The sequence below is a fragment of the Dipodomys merriami genome, unplaced genomic scaffold (assembly GCF_024711535.1).
Source record: "Dipodomys merriami isolate MVZ:Mamm:240054 unplaced genomic scaffold, mDipMer1.0.p SCAF_1120, whole genome shotgun sequence".
NCBI lineage: Eukaryota > Metazoa > Chordata > Mammalia > Rodentia > Heteromyidae > Dipodomys > Dipodomys merriami.
In genome coordinates this window covers 7,098-23,856 of record NW_027202406.1, presented here as the reverse complement: position 1 = coordinate 23,856, position 16,759 = coordinate 7,098, and the positions used below count along the sequence as shown (strand labels likewise).

Here is a 16,759-nt window from a genome sequence, read left to right as displayed (position 1 = left end):
CCGTCCCCCAGCCCCGCCCCAGTCCTTCAGAGCCTAGTGGAGCCTGCAGCCATGGTGGCACTCAAGGGCATCCCCGGGGCGCTGTCCCCGGAGCTCCTGTTTGCACTGGCACGGATGGGGCATGGAGATGAGATTGGTGAGTGCAGGGGTGGGAAGAGGACCCTGGGGCAGAAGCACAGTCCAAAATGGTGCTCTTGTTCAAAACGGAAGAGGAGGCGGGTCCAACCTAGCTAGCCGCCCGCCCTTGGAGCAGGAAGCCTGTAATTATGGCCAGCCCAGGCCCTGGTCCACCGCATTCTGTGTTTGCCCACCAGCCACAAGGTGGCTGTTGATGTAGGCTGAGGCTTTGTCCTGGCAAATTCTGCCCCTCCACCTAGGTGTCCTGGGACAATGGCTGGCACAGAAAGCTGGGCCTATGGCTAGGTGCCCTCTCAGCTCCAGACTGTAAGGTCGTCTGGGAAGGCACGCAGATTCCTCTCTCCTCTCATTTGTCTGCCCAGTACCTGTGCCACCTAGGTAACTGGCATACCTGGAGATCACATCCCGGGCAGCCCCCCTCCATCTTCCCCACACACACACACACACCAGGGGAGGGTCACAGGCCCCAAGGTCACATCCGCCTCCAGTGTGGCCACACCCTCCCTCACCTGTCCCCCTCCCCCTCCCCTTCCCTACTTAAACCCAGGCCGGCCCTCAGCCCACCCCTTAGGCCACGTGGTCTTACCTTTCCTGGCCAGGGCAAGCCACGGGTAAAATAAACGCCTCTTCCTGCCTGAACAGCACGTGGTGTTCTCTTTACCGGCTACCTATTAAATACCTAACACAGACCACCTCTTGGTGTTAGGTTTTTAAAAAGAGGTAGCTGTGTAAGAACCACATCATGCATGTGGTATTCAGGTAAGGGGTTGTTTATTCATCGTTCCGGCTGGCACCAGGCCATGTTGGCCCGCCACGTGGCTGGGAAAAGACCTGGGAAAGAGCTGGGAAAGAGAGCATCGGGGCCTGGGCTAGGCCTTATCTAGGATAGGGGGGGAGAAAGGTGTGGCCACATCGAATCCAGATGTGACCTCAGCGGATGCAGTTGTGACCTCTTCCAGGTGTGCCAGTTGCCTAGGTAACACAGGTACTGGGCGGAGACTTTGCTGCGAGGAGGGTGGAGTCTGCTCGCCATCCAGGAGCGACCTTACACTTAGAATGCGCCTAAAGGGCCCCGCAGCCAGTGGCTGACTGCAACTAAGAGGGGTGCTGGTTTCCCCCTTTGGGGGCCACTGGCCCTGGGGCAGGCTGGGCTACAGGAGACTCGGTGAGACTGTTCACTGTTCCTGTCCCAGGCAAGGGGTTCACCCTCCTTCCCTGTCTTTCCTACCCGCTGGCTCTGAAAGGGGACCACAGCCCACGCACACCGACAGCCCACCCCTACTGCCAGGTGTGTGGCCACCTGGGGGGCGGGCTGCAGAGAAGGTGTGCCACTGACCGGGCCTGGCCCTCTGTCTTCAGTTCTTGCAGATGTTAACTTCCCCACCTCCTCCATCTGTCAGTGTGGGCCTGTGGAGATCCGAGCAGACGGTGAGCAAGGCTGGGCTCAGGTTGGCACTGGCCTTTTTCCTATGACTTCTTCTCTGTCCTCATCCCCAACAGCTCTTTGGCCTCTCACTGAGTCCTAAGACTCAGAAGAGTGGCAGGCTGTGGGGAGGCAGAGGTCTGACCCCAGCTTTGATCTCTAGGCCTGGGCATCCCGGTCCTCCTGGAAGCTGTGCTGAAGCTGCTGCCTCTGGACACCTATGTGGAAAGCCCGGTGAGGTTCTGGAACCTGCACCCCACAGACAGGTTCTGCAGAACCCCACAGGCAGGGCTCTAGAACCTCACAGGCAGGCTCCCCAGAACCCCACAGGCAGGGCCCCAGAACCCCACAGGCAGGGCTCCCCAGAACCCCACAAGCAGGGCTCCAGAACCCCACAGGCAGGGCTCCCCAGAACCCCACAGGCAGGGCTCCCCAGAACCCCACAAGCAGGGCTCCAGAACCTCACAGGCAGGACCCCAGAGCCTCACAGGCAGGACTCTAGAACCTCACAGGCAGGCTCCCCAGAACCCCACAGGCAGGGCCCCAGAACCCCACAGGCAGGGCTCCCCAGAACCCCACAGGCAGGGCTCCCCAGAACCCCACAAGCAGGGCTCCAGAACCTCACAGGCAGGCTCCCCAGAACCCCACAGGCAGGCTCCAGAACCTCACAGGCAGGGCAGGGCCTCTGACCACTTGCTTGGGGGGAGGGTGCACATGACCCCATAGGGGCCCCTCCCTGCCTCAGGAGAGCTCTGGAGCTATCCAGCGCTGATGTGCTGACCCCTGTCTCCTAGGTTGCTGTCATGGAACTTGTGCCAAGCGACAAGCAGAGGGGCCTGAAGACTCCAGTGTGGGAAGATTATGAGCTCCTCCTGCTCAGGGCTGGATGCACTGTGAGCTTGCAGGCTGGAATGCTGGGGGGGGGGGGGGGGGAGGGCGGGGCAGGAAGCTTCTGTCTCCAGAAGGCTCAGAAAGAGTAAAACAAGGGAGAGGAGCCCCGGGACTGCCAGGTATCTGCTCACAGGCAGAAGTGGGCCTGGGCCACCTCCTATTCCCCAGGGCTGCCCACCTCCTCCAGGATCCTGGGTTGAACCAGGGGGCCTTGCTTCCCTCCCTCTGGCCCCAGGGTAGTTTGGAGGGACTGGGGGGTGAGAGGTAGTTGAGTGACCCCTGGCAGGAGATGCCAGGCCCAGGAGACACCTTTCAACCACAGGACCCTGAACAGGGACATGATAGATGCCCGCGCACTCACCAGGTCTGAGTCACATGTTGGCGACTTTGAGAGCCCTGTACCCAAGAGTGAGGCCTAGAGGGCCCCTCCTCCCGCACCACCACCTGCCGGGGACTCAGCCTGTCCAGCCTGTCCAGGGTCCTCCCAACTGTGTGGTTTTATCTTCCAGAAAGCCTTGATGGCAATAGAGAGGTTTGAGTTTTATGAACGAGCAAAGAAGGCTTTTGCGGTTGTTGCAACTGGGTGAGTTGGCTGTGTGCCGCTGGCTTGGGTACTCCACTCTGGAAGCCCCCCTCTGTCCCCCATTCCACTCTGCTTAGAGGAGACTTGGGGTCCTATGAAAAGCAGGAAGGACTTGGACTTGGACTGTGGGGTCCTTGTGTCCCTGAGTGGCTGGTGTCTGGATCTCTGTCCCCAAAGGGCAGGGCCAGGGTCTCAGCACGCTGGCCAGCACAGTCCTCCTGCAGGGAGACGGCCTTCTACGGAAACATCATCCTCAAGAAGGGGACTCTGACCCCCACCCCGATGTAGGCCTGGCGGTGGCCACTGTGCACCCAGAAGTGACAACACCCGACCGGTGACTTCCCCGTGATTCACCAGGCCGTGGACCCCACCCAGGGCCGCAGGAACTGGCAAGCCTTGGACGCCCCTCACCGCCCAGACAGATTCTCTCCATGTGAAAAAATGATGTTAAAATGAGTCACTTCCAACCTTCTCTCACCCAGGCCTGTTTTATGCTCCCCAAATCCTGATGAATCCCTAGGGATTCATTCCCTCATGGGAAGTGAAGCATGGGTCTGTGGTGTGCTGGATCTTGGAAACGGATGAGGACCTGGGAGCTGGTCAGAGGGTTGGAGCTCAGCAAAGACCTGGGAAGTGGGCAGGAGGCTGTGGCTGGGAAGGACCTGGGTGCTGGGCAGAGGGCTGGGGCTGGGGTCAGGTGGGGTGCACTGGATACTGGCGGCTTGAGTGTGGGGAGAGCTCGTGTTGGCCGGGGTTGCTCCTCATCCTCAAGCAGGAGAGCAGGTACGGGCCCGGCACGATGCTTGGGGAGGAAGGGTTGCTGGAATTTGCAGATGACATTGGGTGCCAGTCCCCCTGCTGTAGGACCACAGGCCTGAGTGTGCCTTCCCCTCTGGTTTTTTGTTTGTGTGTATGTGGATATGTGTGTGTCAGTCCCAGAGCTTGAACTCAGGGCCTAAGCACTGTCCCTGAGGTTTTTGTTTCTCAGTTTTGTTTTTTCCCTTAAAGCTAGCGTTCTCCCACTTATACTACCGCTCCACATCGGGCTTTTTTGTGGTTAACTGGAGAAATGAGTCTCATCGATTTTCCTGCCTGGTCTGGCAGGAACCAAGATCCTCAGAGCTCAGGCTCGTGTGTAACTAGGATTACATGCACGAGCCACCAGTGCCCGGTGTCCCCGTGTGTGGCAGATTGAGTGCCCACTGCAGATGCATAAATGGCCACGACTATCCAGGGGTGAGGTCAGATGCTTCTTGTTTGAAGCCTCTGTCGTCCTGTGACATAAAGGGTGTGAGGTCAGCCTGGTGCTTGGCTCCAGGCAGAAGATCAGCGAGCTTCAAGGGTGGCTTGCAGGTGGGTGGCCGAGGAGGGTCAGGAATGGCATTGCCACACCGGAAGGTGCTTGGAGTGGGTCTTGAGGCCCTGTCCAGAGGCAAAGGCCTTTCCAGGCTCCTGTCCCTCTCCCTGTCTTCAACCATGGAAGAAAATGGAAGAGAGATGGAGCTGGTACTTTGGAAGGCTTTTAGTCTTCTAGGAGGCAGGGAGGGGAGGGCATGTGAGTAAAAAATTTTTAAAAAGCTGGGAGTTTGGGTGGCCAAGGGCTTGCTCGGAGCGGGGCGGGGGGGGGGGACGAGGGGGGTAGTGGGGGGAGAGGGAGAAACACAGGCTACCAAGCCATACGCCAGCATCACAAGGAAGCCATGACAGATTTGCTGCGGGGCCTGCGGGGCCTGGCAAGGCGTTGTGGCATGTGGTCCTTCCTGTCTGCTCCTCCTCACGGCAGGACGGCTTCCCCTGCTCGCTCTGCAGTGGTGACCCTGGCCTCCCCCTGCCCGTGACCCCGGCCTCCCCCTGCCCACGACCCCGGCCTCCCCCTGCCCACGACCCCGGCCTCCCCCGCTCGCTCTGCAGCGGTGACCCCGGCCTCCCCCGCTTGCTCTGCAGCGGTGACCCCGGCCTCCCCCTGCCCACGACCCCGGCCTCCCCCTGCCCACGACCCCGGCCTCCCCCGCTCGCTCTGCAGCGGTGACCCCGGCCTCCCCCGCTTGCTCTGCAGCGGTGACCCTGGCCTCCCCCTGCCCACGACCCCGGCCTCCCCCTGCCCACGACCCCAGCCTCCCCCTGCCCACGACCCCGGCCTCCCCCTGCCCACGGCCCCAGCCTCTCCCGCTCGCTCTGCAGCGGTGACCCTGGCCTCCCCCTGCCCATGACCCCGGCCTCTCCCGCTCGCTCTGCATTCGTGACCCACTGGCCCATGGCCAGCTTCTGACCCAACAACCACCGTTGCCACACTTGGCCTTTGGACAGCTTTGTTGAGTTTGGCACATCGTCAGGTGTGCACATGGTACACACAGTGTGCACCTGTGAGCTCGCCCTGCAGGAGCAGGGGTCTGCCGTCTAACACCGGCTTCCTTGGCACAGCTAGGATTTTAGGTGAACTGAGTCAAGCAGCACTTGGCTTTCGGACAGTTGCTATGGGATTTGTACATGTTGTGTGTGCCAGTAATGTCATTTCTGAGTGGCAGCCTTCACAGACCAGTCTGTCTGGACGTGTGCTCCTGTTGCTTTGGGGCCATGCCTAGGAAAAGGGCTAGGCCATATGGTAGTCTCCATGGGCTTAGTTGGCCCAGGGTGGTGGTATACGCTTGTAGTCACAACAGTAGGGAGGTAGAGGCAGGGAGACTGCAAGTTCAGGACTAGCGTCGGCTGCATAGCAAGACCCTGACTCAAAAGAGAAAAGAGAAGGGAGGCAAAAGGAATAAAGGAAAAGGAAAGAAAAAAAGACCTTTAGACTGTTCAGCTTTGCTAATGCATATTCCCACCAGCGGGGGGGGGGGGAGGGGGCCTGGCCTGGCTCCTCTCCCCTAACACCGGTGCAGTCTTCATCCCAGCCTGTCTGTCTGTCTGTCTGACCGACCCCATCTGGCTCTGAGCTCAAGGCGCTGGCTCCTGACCACAGCTGTGTGAATCACTCTAGTAAGTGCTCCTTGGCTGTCCCTGACCCGGTATGGGTGACTTGGAGGGAGGGTGACGTTAACGTTGATGTAGACTTGGATTGGGAAATGCCTAGATTAGTACATCACGCCTCTGGGTGTGTTTCTAAGGGAGTTTCTGGAGGGTTAAGGGAAGAAAACTTGCCCTGGGGAGGAGCTGGCCATCCCACGGGCTGGGGTCCAGGTGGGTGAAGTGAAGGAAAGAAGAAAGCCCGCACCCCCCATTCCTTTCCCTGCTTCCAGCCGTCAGGCTGGAGGTTACTGACCACCGCCTCCCTGCCAGGATGGACAAAGGCCTCGGAAACGGAGCCACGTTGTTCCTGTGGGAGAATCTGTCACGGTGTCAAAGTCCGGTTAACACTGGGAGACGGAGCCTCGGTGCCCAGGGACTGGGCTGCCTGAGGCCTGGCAGGATGCCTATCTATGCCCTGCCTGGGCTGGGGCAGGGGTATGTTGCCTCGCCTGCCCACACACGCTAGCAGGACAGCAGGTGCGGTGTACCACATGACCGTGAGCGTGACCTCACGGGGGCACCGGCCCCTAGTTTATGTGGCTTGAAGCCAGGGTGTGCAGGAGTCTTCACAACTGCCGCTTGAGTGGGGGGCGAGGGGTGTGCTGGAGAATGCAGGGCACGTGCCATCACAGGGACAAACCGGGCAGCCACGGCCGGCTGGCACAGCAGAATGGGGAGCTGATGGCCTCTGCTGGGTGCTCGCTCTGCCGTGGCTCTGTCCCGAAGGCCGGGCCACAGCCCTCGCTGCCCCTGTCGGAGCACAGTCCAGGCACCCGTCCAGGCACCCGTGTGCACGTGACTCCCGTGGCCTGGCTTGTGCTAGGTGACCCTGAGCAGGCGGCCTTGCATCTCAGAGAGCGAGGAGCCCTGAAAACGGCCAGATGTCCCCGCTGGACGTGTGTGCCTGTCCACTTGACCCCCACGGCCACAGTCCCCATCCCTTCTAGCCCCTTCCATGAGAGGTGGCTGCCGTTCTTGCTGAGGCTGGTCCCACGCTGACTGCCCATCCCAGCCCCACAGGCTGCCGTGAGCCCGGGGGTCAGTGGAGCCCGGGTGCCCTTCGGGGGCGGAAGCAGCCTCCTCCCGGCAGAGCCGGCTGGGCCTGAGCCACTGGTCTAGTAGATGGTCACGGGCTGCGCATCTGTTTGCAGGTGTTTATTTTTCTGGCCGGGAAGGATCATCGATCAACCCCGTGGCCTCGGCCGTGGGCAGGGACAGGAGGGTGGTTAGTGCCTTTGGAGCTCCCCGCCACCAGGGTGGCAGGTGTGGCCTAGGTCCTCCAGACAACACTGTCCTATGACTGGGACTCGTCCCCTCCCTAGACGTCCGACAGGGGGTGGTACAGGCTGTCAAGATCAGGCTCGGGACCTCGCTGGGGGCGGCGAAGAGGGCCCAGAGTGTCCCTGATCTCCACCCAGGCCTTGGCATCTGCAGACAGGTAAATGCAGGTATGGCCTCAGTTTCCTCCCAGCCCCTTCCCTCCCCCCTTCCCCCTGGTCCCTCTGGGGTGGCCTCAACCCACCCAGGCCTGGCAGCGGCTCCTCTGCCAGCGTCCCGATGGGCTCAGGGTGCAGTCTCCCCAGCGGGTCATCCTCGTGAGTCTCCATGGCTTGGGCGCCCCAGGCCCTGCAACACAGCTGGTCAGGTCCATGTGCAGGTGGGGAGTGGACTAGGCAGCCCCAGGGGGTGCCCCCTGTCCCAGGAAGTCAGTCCAGCCTGCCAGCCAACACCTGCCCTGTCCCAGACAGGCCTTCCCGGAGCTCTGCCCCTGGGGCGCGAGACCCGGCTGGGGCTTGAACTCTGGGCCTGGTGCTGCTCCTCAGCTCTTCCGCTCAAGGCAAGCGCTCTGCCACTTGAACCACAGCGCCACTTCTGGTTTTCTGGTGATTTCTTGGAGCTAGTCTCAGGGACTTTCCTGCCTGGGCTGGCTTTGAACTGTGATCCTCAGCTCTCAGTCTCCTGAGTAACTAGGATGACCGGTGTGAGCCACCGGTGCCGGCTTCACAGCAGGATTCTTAAGGACAAGAACCTGTGCTGTGGGGCTGGGAAGGTGGCTCAGGGGTAGAGCGCTTGCCTTGCATGCATGAGGCCCTGGGTTCGATTCCTCAGCACCACATAAGCAGAAAAAGCCGGGAGTGGTGCTGTGGCTCAAGTGGTAGAGCACTAGCCTTGAGCTGAAGAGCTGAGGGACAGTGCCCAGGCCCAGAGTTCAGGCCCACAACTGACAAAAAACAAAAAAACAAAACAAAAAAACAAAACAAAACAAAAGAACCTGTGCTGTGCCCAGATGGCCCACCAGCGGCTGCCAAGGAGATGGAGTGGGGGGCGGGGCCGGGACCCAGGTGACTGCTCCTGGGCTGGAGGGGGAGGGGATAGGGGAGGGGCCGGGACCCAGGTGACTGCTCCTGGGCTGGAGGGGGAGGGGAGGGGCAGGGACCCAGGTGACTCTGCTCCTGGGCTGGAGGGGGAGGGGATAGGGGAGGGGCCGGGACCCAGGTGACTCTGCTCCTGGGCTGGAGGGGGAGGGGATAGGGGAGGGGCCGGGACCCAGGTGACTGCTCCTGGGCTGGAGGGGGAGGGGATAGGGGAGGGGCCGGGACCCAGGTGACTGCTCCTGGGCTAGAGGGGGAGGAGATAGGGGAGGGGCCGGGACCCAGGTGACTCTGCTCCTGGGCTGGAGGGGGAGGGGATAGGGGAGGGGCCGGGACCCAGGTGACTGCTCCTGGGCTGGAGGGGGAGGGGATAGGGGAGGGGCCGGGACCCAGGTGACTGCTCCTGGGCTGGAGGGGGAGGAGATAGGGGAGGGGCCGGGACCCAGGTGACTCTGCTCCTGGGCTGGAGGGGGAGGGGATAGGGGAGGGGCCGGGACCCAGGTGACTCTGCTCCTGGGCTGGAGGGGGAGGGGATAGGGGAGGGGCCGGGACCCAGGTGACTGCTCCTGGGCTGGAGGGGGAGGGGATAGGGGAGGGGCCGGGACCCAGGTGACTGCTCCTGGGCTGGAGGGGGAGGGGGAGGGGCCGGGACCCAGGTGACTCTGCTCCTGGGCTGGAGGGGGAGGGGGAGGGGCCGGGACCCAGGTGACTCTGCTCCTGGGCTGGAGGGGGAGGGGATAGGGGAGGGGCCGGGACCCAGGTGACTCTGCTCCTGGGCTGGAGGGGGAGGGGATAGGGGAGGGGCCGGGACCCAGGTGACTGCTCCTGGGCTGGAGGGGGAGGGGATAGGGGAGGGGCCGGGACCCAGGTGACTGCTCCTGGGCTGGAGGGGGAGGGGGAGGGGCCGGGACCCAGGTGACTGCTCCTGGGCTGGAGGGGGAGGGGGAGGGGCCGGGACCCAGGTGACTCTGCTCCTGGGCTGGTCTCAGGCATCCAGGGTCCAAGCATCAGCACCCCCCCCCAAACTCCTAGGCGGGGCTGCTCTCCCACACCCAGGGCCCGCTGCAGATACCTGACGCTTTGGAGGAGGAGCAGAAAGGTCTGAGGCACTTACTTCTGCGTGTCTGGCTGGGCTGCCCCGAGGGTGCCTCTGGTCTTGGAGTCCTGGACGGTGAGGCACAGGTGTGAGTCCACCCGCAGGAGCATGGGTTAGAGGTCACCCAGGGAGGGACAGCTCCCAAGCTCACCCCGGGCTAAGGGTCGGGCTTTGGCTCCACCTGTGCACATCCGGGAGGGTAAGGAGCACCTTGCGCAGCATGGTGTGTGGGGCGAAGCCCGGAGGCTGCACGGGGGAGGCCGCCCAGCTCCCCGGCACAGCCCTGAGCTCTGCACCCTACTGAGCCCTGAGCACTAGTCTGGCTGCCCTGGGCGGAGCCCGCACCCTGGGGAACAAAGCAGACAGGGTGAAAGCAAAGGGAACACTGGGGAAGGACAGCTCGGGAGGCCCGTGGAGGCCGCGGAGGCCATGGGGGCCGTGGAGGACTGTGGAGGGCCGTGGACGGCCGTGGAGGGCCGTGGACGGCCGTGGAGGCCGTGGAGGGCCGTGGACGGCTGTGGAGGGCCGTGGACGGCCGTGGAGGCCGTGGAGGGCCGTGGACGGCTGTGGAGGGCCGTGGAGGCCGTGGAGGGCCGTGGAGGCCGTGGAGGGCCATGGACGGCTGCGGAGGGCCGTGGACGGCCGTGGAGGCCGTGGACGGCTGTGGAGGGCTGTGGAGGGCCGTGGAGGGCCGTGGACGGCCGTGGAGGCCGTGGACGGCTGTGGAGGCCTGTGGAGGGCCGTGGAGGCTATGGAGGGCCGTGGACGGCTGTGGAGGCCTGTGGGGGGCCGTGGACGGCTGTGGAGGGCCGTGGACGGCTGTGGAGGGCCGTGGACGGCTGTGGAGGGCCGTGGACGGCCGTGGAGGCCTGTGGGGGGCCGTGGACGGCTGTGGACGGCTGTGGAGGGCCGTGGGGGCTGTGGAGGGCCGTGGAGGCCTGTGGAGGCCTGTGGAGGCCTGTGGGGGGCCGTGGAGGCCGTGGAGGGATGGCTGACCTCTGTGTCCTCACCCCTCCCAGGCTTACCCTGAGGAGCTGACTGTGACAGGCCCTTCCCCGTCCAGCACAGCCTCTCAGCACAGGGCAGCGGAGGCCCAGCACACAGCCTCTGCTCCCCGGGGCCCCTGGAGGCCACGTCCCCTCCCTGGGGCCACCTGGGTGTCACGGAGGCCACATCCCCTCCCTGCCTGTCAGACCCAGTGAAGGGCATCTGCTTCTCATCCTGCAGTCTCACTTATATCTGTGCCCCAGCAAGCTGACCCCAGGGGGCGGCGGCCTTCCCCGCACCCCCAGGGAGAGGCCAGCGTACCTGGGGTGGTGGGCCTGCAGCAGCTTCCCACAACAGCATGGCCGCCAGACCGGTGACCAGGAGGAGTCTACAGGATTGGGGCGGGCATGAGGGAGTGAGCCGCTTCCCTGCCCACCTTCCCATCACCCCTACCCCGGGGAGGACCTGGGTGGACACGGCGGTGCCGTCCCACAGAGGGGAGGGCCCAAGGGGACCCGTCACCCCCACCCACAGGACGGCCCCCCTCAGGTAGGGGTCAGAGGGGGGTGGGGTGCCCCGGGGGCCTGGGACGGAGCCCTGGAGGGAGTGGTTGGGCTGTCGGGTCCCCAGAGGCGAGTTCCTGTGCTGGGCAAGGCCTGAAGGACCCCCTTTGGGGACCGTCCCCTGCTGTCTGAGGTGCCTCCCTGCGGGCCTCCAGCCCCCCCAGCCTCCGGGCTCCCACCCCTCCTCTTTCTGGCCTCGCCCCGTCCCAGGGCTCCCTCCGTGATGGTCCGCTGGGTCAGAGGCTCGAGGGGGTGGGCTCGCGGCTGTGCAGGGCTGCTCTCGCATTTGGGGGGTGGGATGCACAGAAGATGGTCTACCGAAGAGGCGCCTCCCCCTGCCCTGCTCCAGACCCTCCCCTGGGTGGGAACGGGAGCCGTCTCAGACCCACAGCCAGGGGACCCTGACCGTGGGGGTGTCACCTCATGGCTGGGCAGCGGGGGCCTCCACGCAGGGCTGCGCGTCCCGGAGCACAGGATCCGGCTTCGGCCTCCCACGCAGGCTGCTGAAGTTTTATCACCCCCACATGGGTGTGTCTGGCCGAGGGCAGGGCCAGCAGTCGCCAACCTGGCACCCAGCCCAGGCCCCGAGCTGCCTCCCAGGTTCCAGCCTGGCCACCCCCGCCTGTCCAGTCCGCCAGTCCTGCCACCCTCCCCCTCCCCTTCCCTCTCCCCCCCTCATCCCTTGCTGTCCCCCCTCCCCTTCTCCCTCTCCCCTCCCCAACCCTCCTTCTGTCCCCTTCCATCTGCCAATCGTGCCTAGAAGTGAGAGACATCCTGGGAAAGAACAGCCGCACCCGCTCCCCACAGTTCCTCTGGGACAGGCCCAGAGCCCTGACCAGCGGAGAGGCGGGTTGGCAGGCAGAGCCATGGCAGAACTGTGGGCAGGGACAGACCAGAGAATCACCAACCCACCGAGAAGACATTCCACTGAGTGTCGGCAGAACTGTGGGCAGAGAATCACCAACCCACCGTGAAGACATTCCACTGAGTGTCGGCAGAACTGTGGGCAGGGACAGACCAGAGAATCACCAACCCACGGAGAAGACATTCCACTGAGTGTCGGCAGAACTGTGGGCAGAGAATCACCAACCCACCGTGAAGACATTCCACTGAGTGTCGGCAGAACTGTGGGCAGGGACAGACCAGAGAATAACCAACCCACCGTGAAGACATTCCACTGAATGTCAGCAGACTGCCCTGGGGGCAGAGATGAGCCCAGTGGGAAATGCAGAATGCGCATCCCTGGGCATTTCCAGCTCATACTCTTCACTCACTACTATTGACAACCCCATTAAAACATTTATTTTCAACCCCAAATTACAAGCCTTGCAAAGAAACAACGTGACCAATATGAAGGAAGAATAAACCAGATACTAGAGACTATTTCTTAGTGGGTCCAGTTAGCAATATTAAAGGAAACCATGTTTAAAGAATTACTGTAGGGGCTGGGAAGGTGGCTCATGTCTGTAATCCTAGCTACCCAGGAGGCTGAGATCTGAGGACCCTGGTTCAAAGCCAGCCCAGGTAGAACTCTTATCTCCAATTAATCACTAGAAAACAGGAAGTGGTGCTGTGGCTCAAGTGGTAGAGCACTCGTCTTCAGCTGAAGAGTTCATGGACATTGCCCAGGTCCAGAGTTCAAGCCCCACGACCGACCAAAAAAAAAAAATACTGTAAAGAGAAAGCTGGGTGCTTGTGGCTTATTGCCAGTCCTCCAGCTATGCAGGAGGCTGAGACCTAGAGGACTGTGGTTCAAAGCCAGTCACAACAGAAAAGTTCTAGAAACTATCTCCAACTAACCCGCAAAAAGGGAGAATGGAAGCATGGCTCAAGTGTTTCATGGAAAATCACTGACAGCAGAAACCTTCCCCCTGACAGCCACATCTTAGAGCTGTCCATCCTGATCCTTACAGTGCCAGCCGGGAGCAGGACCAGTGGGGACAGAGCCCCCGAGTTCAAACCCCTACAGGTGAGGGGGTAAAGAAAGAGGGCAAGTATGCTGAAATAGCGTTCTGTGCATGTGTGGACACAGAGCCAGGAGAGCTGAGAGGGCTGGGAGGGGGTGAGAGAAAATGAGGGGGGGAGGTGTGGGGGGGAGGTGCAGGGGGGAGGTGTGGGGGGGAGGTACAGGGGGGAGGTGCAGGGGGGGTGGAGGGGGGAGGTGTGGGGGGGTGCAGGGGGGAGGTGTGGGGGGGTGCAGGGGGAGAGGTGTGGGGGGGAGGTGTGGGGGGGAGGTACAGGGGGGAGGTGCAGGGGGGTGGAGGGGGGAGGTGCAGGGGGGAGGTGTGGGGGGAGGAGTGGGGGGGAGGTACAGGGGGGAGGTACAGGGGGGAGGTGTGGGGGGGAGGAGTGGGGAGGAGGTACAGGGGGGAGGTGCAGGGGGGTGGAGGGGGGAGGTGCAGGGGGGAGGTGTGGGGGGAGGAGTGGGGGGGAGGTGCAGGGGGGGTGCAGGGGGGTGGAGGGGGGAGGTGCAGGGGGGAGGTGTGGGGGGAAGGAGTGGGGGGGAGGTACAGGGGGGAGGTACAGGGGGGAGGTGTGGGGGGGAGGAGTGGGGAGGAGGTACAGGGGGGAGGTGCAGGGGGGGTGGAGGGGGGAGGTGCAGGGGGGGTGGAGGGGGGAGGTGTGGGGGGGTGCAGGGGGGAGGTGCAGGGGGGGTGCAGAGGGGGAGGTGCAGGGGGGGAGGTGGAGGGGGGGTGGAGGGGGAAGGTGCGGGGGGGTGGAGGTGCAGGGGGGGTGCAGAGGGGGGGTGCAGGGGGGGAGGTGGAGGGGGTGGTAGTGGAGGGGGGTGGTGGAGGGGGAAGGTGCAGGGGGGGTGGAGGGGGGAGGTGCAGGCAGGGAGGTGCAGGGGGGTGCAGGGGGGGTGGTGGAGGGGGAAGGTGCAGGGGGGGAGTTACGGGGGGTAGAGGGGGGGAGGTGGAGGGGGGGAGATGCAGGGGGGGAGGTGCAGGGGGGGAGGTGCAGGGGGGGTGCAGGGGCACACTGTATTTTTTGTTGTTTTTATTGTTGTTTTTGTTGGTCATGAGGCTTGAACTCTGGACCTGGGCGCTGTCCCTCAGCTCTTCAGCTCAAGGCTGGCGCTTTACCACAGGAGCCATAGCGCCACTTCTGGTTTTCTGGTGGAGTACTGGAGATAAGAGTCTCATGGACTTTCCTGCCTGGGCTGGCTTTGAACTCGATCCTCAGATCTCAGCCTCCTGAGTAGCTAGGATTACAGGTGTGAGCCACCAGCACCTGGCTTGCACACTGAATTCTTGTAATGGAAATATCACAATGAAACTCCCTTGCTCAATTAACATATACTAATAAAACATCTTTATTTTTGGTCATGGGGCTTGAATTCGGGGCCTGGGTGCTGTCCCTGAGGTTTTTTTGTTCAAGGCTAGAGCTCTACCACTTTGAGCCACAGCACCACATCCAGTTTTTAGGTGGTCCATGGCTTTTCTGGCCCAAGCTGACTTTGAACACTGATCATCAGATCTCAGCCTCCTAAGTAACTGGGATTATAGGCATCAGCCACCAGCACCCAGCTTTAAAAACAAAAAAAAAGAAGAAGAAAGAAACCATGGGGCTGGGAAGGTGGCTCAGTGGTAGAGCGCTTGCCTTGCATGCCTGAGGCCTGGGTTTGATTCCTCAGCACCACATAAGCAGAAAAAAGCTGGAAGTGGCGCTGTGGCTCAAGTGGTAGAGTACTAGCCTTGAGCTGAAGAGCTGAGGGACAGCGCCCAGGCCCAGAGTTCAGGCCCCAGGACTGGCAAAAGAAAAAAAAAAAAAAAACCCAACAATCTTACTTTAAAAAAAAAAAGAGGCAGCCATGTGTGGAGGTGGGGGGGAGGTGTGGAGGTGTGGAGGTGTGAAGGTGTGGAGGTGAGGAGGTGTGGAGGTGTGGAGGTGTGGAGGTGTGGAGGTGTGGGGAGGTGTGGAGGTGTGGAGGTGGGGGGAGGTGTGGAGGTGTGGAGGTGGGGGAGGTGTGGAGGTGTGGAGGTGTGGAGGTGTGGAAGTGTGGAGGTGTGGAGGTGAGGAGGTGTGGAGGTGGGGGAGGTGTGGAGGTGTGGAGGTGTGGAGGTGTGGGGAGGTGTGGAGGTGTGGAGGTGTGGAGGTGTGGAGGTGTGGAGGTGTGGGGTGTGGAGGTGTGGAGGTGTGGAGGTGGGGGGAGGTGTGGAGGTGTGGAGGTGTGGAGGTGAGGAGGTGTGGAGGTGTGGAGGTGTGGAGGTGTGGAGGTGAGGAGGTGTGGAGGTGTGGAGGTGTGGAGGTGTGGGGGGAGGTGTGGAGGTGGGGGGAGGTGTGGAAGTGTGGAGGTGTGGAGGTGTGGAGGTGTGGAGGTGTGGAGGTGTGGAGGTGTGGAGGTGTGGGGGTGTGGAGGTGTGGAGGTGTGGAGGTGGGGGGAGGTGTGGAGGTGTGGAGGTGTGGAGGTGAGGAGGTGTGGAGGTGTGGAGGTGTGGAGGTGTGGAGGTGAGGAGGTGTGGAGGTGTGGAGGTGTGGAGGTGTGGGGGGAGGTGTGGAGGTGGGGGGAGGTGTGGAGGTGTGGAGGTGTGGAGGTGTGGAGGTGTGGAGGTGTGGAGGTGAGGGGAGGTGTGGAGGTGTGGAGGTGTGGAGGTGGGGGGAGGTGTGGAGGTGTGGAGGTGTGGAGGTGGGGGGGAGGTGTGGAGGTGGGGAGGTGTGGAGGTGTGGAGGTGTGGAGGTGTGGAGGTGAGGGGAGGTGTGGAGGTGTGGAGGTGTGGAGGTGGGGGGAGGTGTGGAGGTGGGGAGGTGTGGAGGTGTGGAGGTGTGGAGGTGTGGAGGTGAGGGGAGGTGTGGAGGTGGGGGGAGGTGTGGAGGTGTGGGGAGGTGTGGGGAGGTGTGGAGGTGTGGAGGTGGGGGAGGTGTGGAGGTGTGGAGGTGTGGAGGTGTGGAGGTGTGGAGGTGTGGAGGTGTGGAAGTGTGGAGGTGTGGAGGTGTGGGGAGGTGTGGAGGTGTGGAGGTGTGGAGGTGTGGAGGTGTGGAGGTGTGGAGGTGTGGAGGTGTGGAAGTGTGGAGGTGTGGAGGTGTGGGGAGGTGTGGAGGTGTGGAGGTGAGGAGGTGTGGAGGTGTGGAGGTGTGGAGGTGTGGAGGTGTGGAGGTGTGGAAGTGTGGAGGTGTGGAGGTGTGTGGAGGTGTGGAGGTGTGGAGGTGAGGAGGTGTGGAGGTGTGGAGGTGTGGAGGTGTGGAGGTGTGGAGGTGTGGAGGTGTGGAGGTGTGGAAGTGTGGAGGTGTGGAGGTGGGGGGAGGGTGTGGAGGTGTGGGGGGAGGTGTGGAGGTGTGGAGGTGAGGAGGTGTGGAGGTGTGGAGGTGTGGAGGTGTGGAGGTGAGGGGAGGTGTGGAGGTGGGGGGGAGGTGTGGGGAGGTGTGGGGGAGGTGGGGGGTGGAGGTGGGGGAGGTGTGGAGGTGTGGAGGTGTGGAGGTGTGGAGGTGGGGGAGGTGTGGAGGTGTGGAGGTGTGGAGGTGTGGAGGTGTGGAGTGTGGAGGTGTGGAGGTGTGGGGAGGTGTGGAGGTGTGGAGGTGTGGAGGTGTGGAGGTGTGGGGTGTGGAGGTGTGGAGGTGTGGAGGTGTGGAGGTGTGGAGGTGTGGAAGTGTGGAGGTGTGGAGGTGTGGGGAGGTGTGGAGGTGTGGAGGTGTGGAGGTGTGGAGGTGTGGAAGTGTGGAGGTGTGGAGGTGTGGGGAGGTGTGGAGGTGTGGAGGTGGGGG

At 62.7% G+C, this 16,759-nt stretch overlaps 2 protein-coding genes across 5 annotated transcripts; one reads left to right on the top strand and one right to left on the bottom strand.

Annotated features, from left to right (window-relative positions):
• The first annotated feature begins 18 nt into the window (after positions 1–18).
• On the top strand, positions 19–3,502 carry LOC138822584 (fucose mutarotase-like). Of its 4 annotated transcripts, none has more exons than XM_070015402.1 (6): positions 19–136; positions 1,498–1,566; positions 1,725–1,795; positions 2,356–2,454; positions 2,962–3,035; positions 3,213–3,502. In XM_070015402.1, the coding sequence occupies exons 1-6, from the start codon at positions 52–54 to the stop codon at positions 3,304–3,306; spliced, it is 492 nt and encodes a 163-aa protein (XP_069871503.1). In that variant the 5' UTR covers positions 19–51; the 3' UTR covers positions 3,307–3,502. The 4 variants fall into 4 exon arrangements, with proteins under 4 accessions (XP_069871503.1, XP_069871506.1, XP_069871504.1 ...); XM_070015405.1 differs by having other exon boundaries at positions 21–136; positions 3,324–3,502; XM_070015403.1 differs by having other exon boundaries at positions 22–136; positions 3,260–3,502.
• A 3,681-nt stretch (positions 3,503–7,183) lies between these two features.
• LOC138822581 (proline-rich acidic protein 1-like) lies at positions 7,184–11,997 on the bottom strand. The gene is made up of 6 exons (XM_070015400.1): positions 11,972–11,997; positions 11,480–11,593; positions 10,818–10,884; positions 9,528–9,577; positions 7,564–7,667; positions 7,184–7,469 (listed from the first exon to the last, which is right to left on the bottom strand). The coding sequence occupies exons 1-6, from the start codon at positions 11,980–11,982 to the stop codon at positions 7,360–7,362; spliced, it is 456 nt and encodes a 151-aa protein (XP_069871501.1). The 5' UTR covers positions 11,983–11,997; the 3' UTR covers positions 7,184–7,359.
• Positions 11,998–16,759: the final 4,762 nt, after the last annotated feature.

Excerpts from the sequence above, each read along its gene's own strand:
- LOC138822581 (XM_070015400.1), bottom strand. Across the intron at positions 9,578-10,817 it reads CTGCAGGCCCACCACCCCAG|GACTCCAAGACCAGAGGCAC; the intron begins GTACGCTGGCCT and ends CTCACCGTCCAG. Across the intron at positions 7,470-7,563 it reads GGAGCCGCTGCCAGGCCTGG|ATGCCAAGGCCTGGGTGGAG; the intron begins GTGGGTTGAGGC and ends ACCTGTCTGCAG.
- LOC138822584 (XM_070015402.1), top strand. The coding sequence starts at position 52 with ATGGTGGCACTCAAGGGCATCCCCGGGGCGCTGTCCCCGGAGCTCCTG. Across the intron at positions 137-1,497 it reads GGGGCATGGAGATGAGATTG|TTCTTGCAGATGTTAACTTC; the intron begins GTGAGTGCAGGG and ends CTCTGTCTTCAG. Across the intron at positions 2,455-2,961 it reads TGCTCAGGGCTGGATGCACT|AAAGCCTTGATGGCAATAGA; the intron begins GTGAGCTTGCAG and ends TTTATCTTCCAG.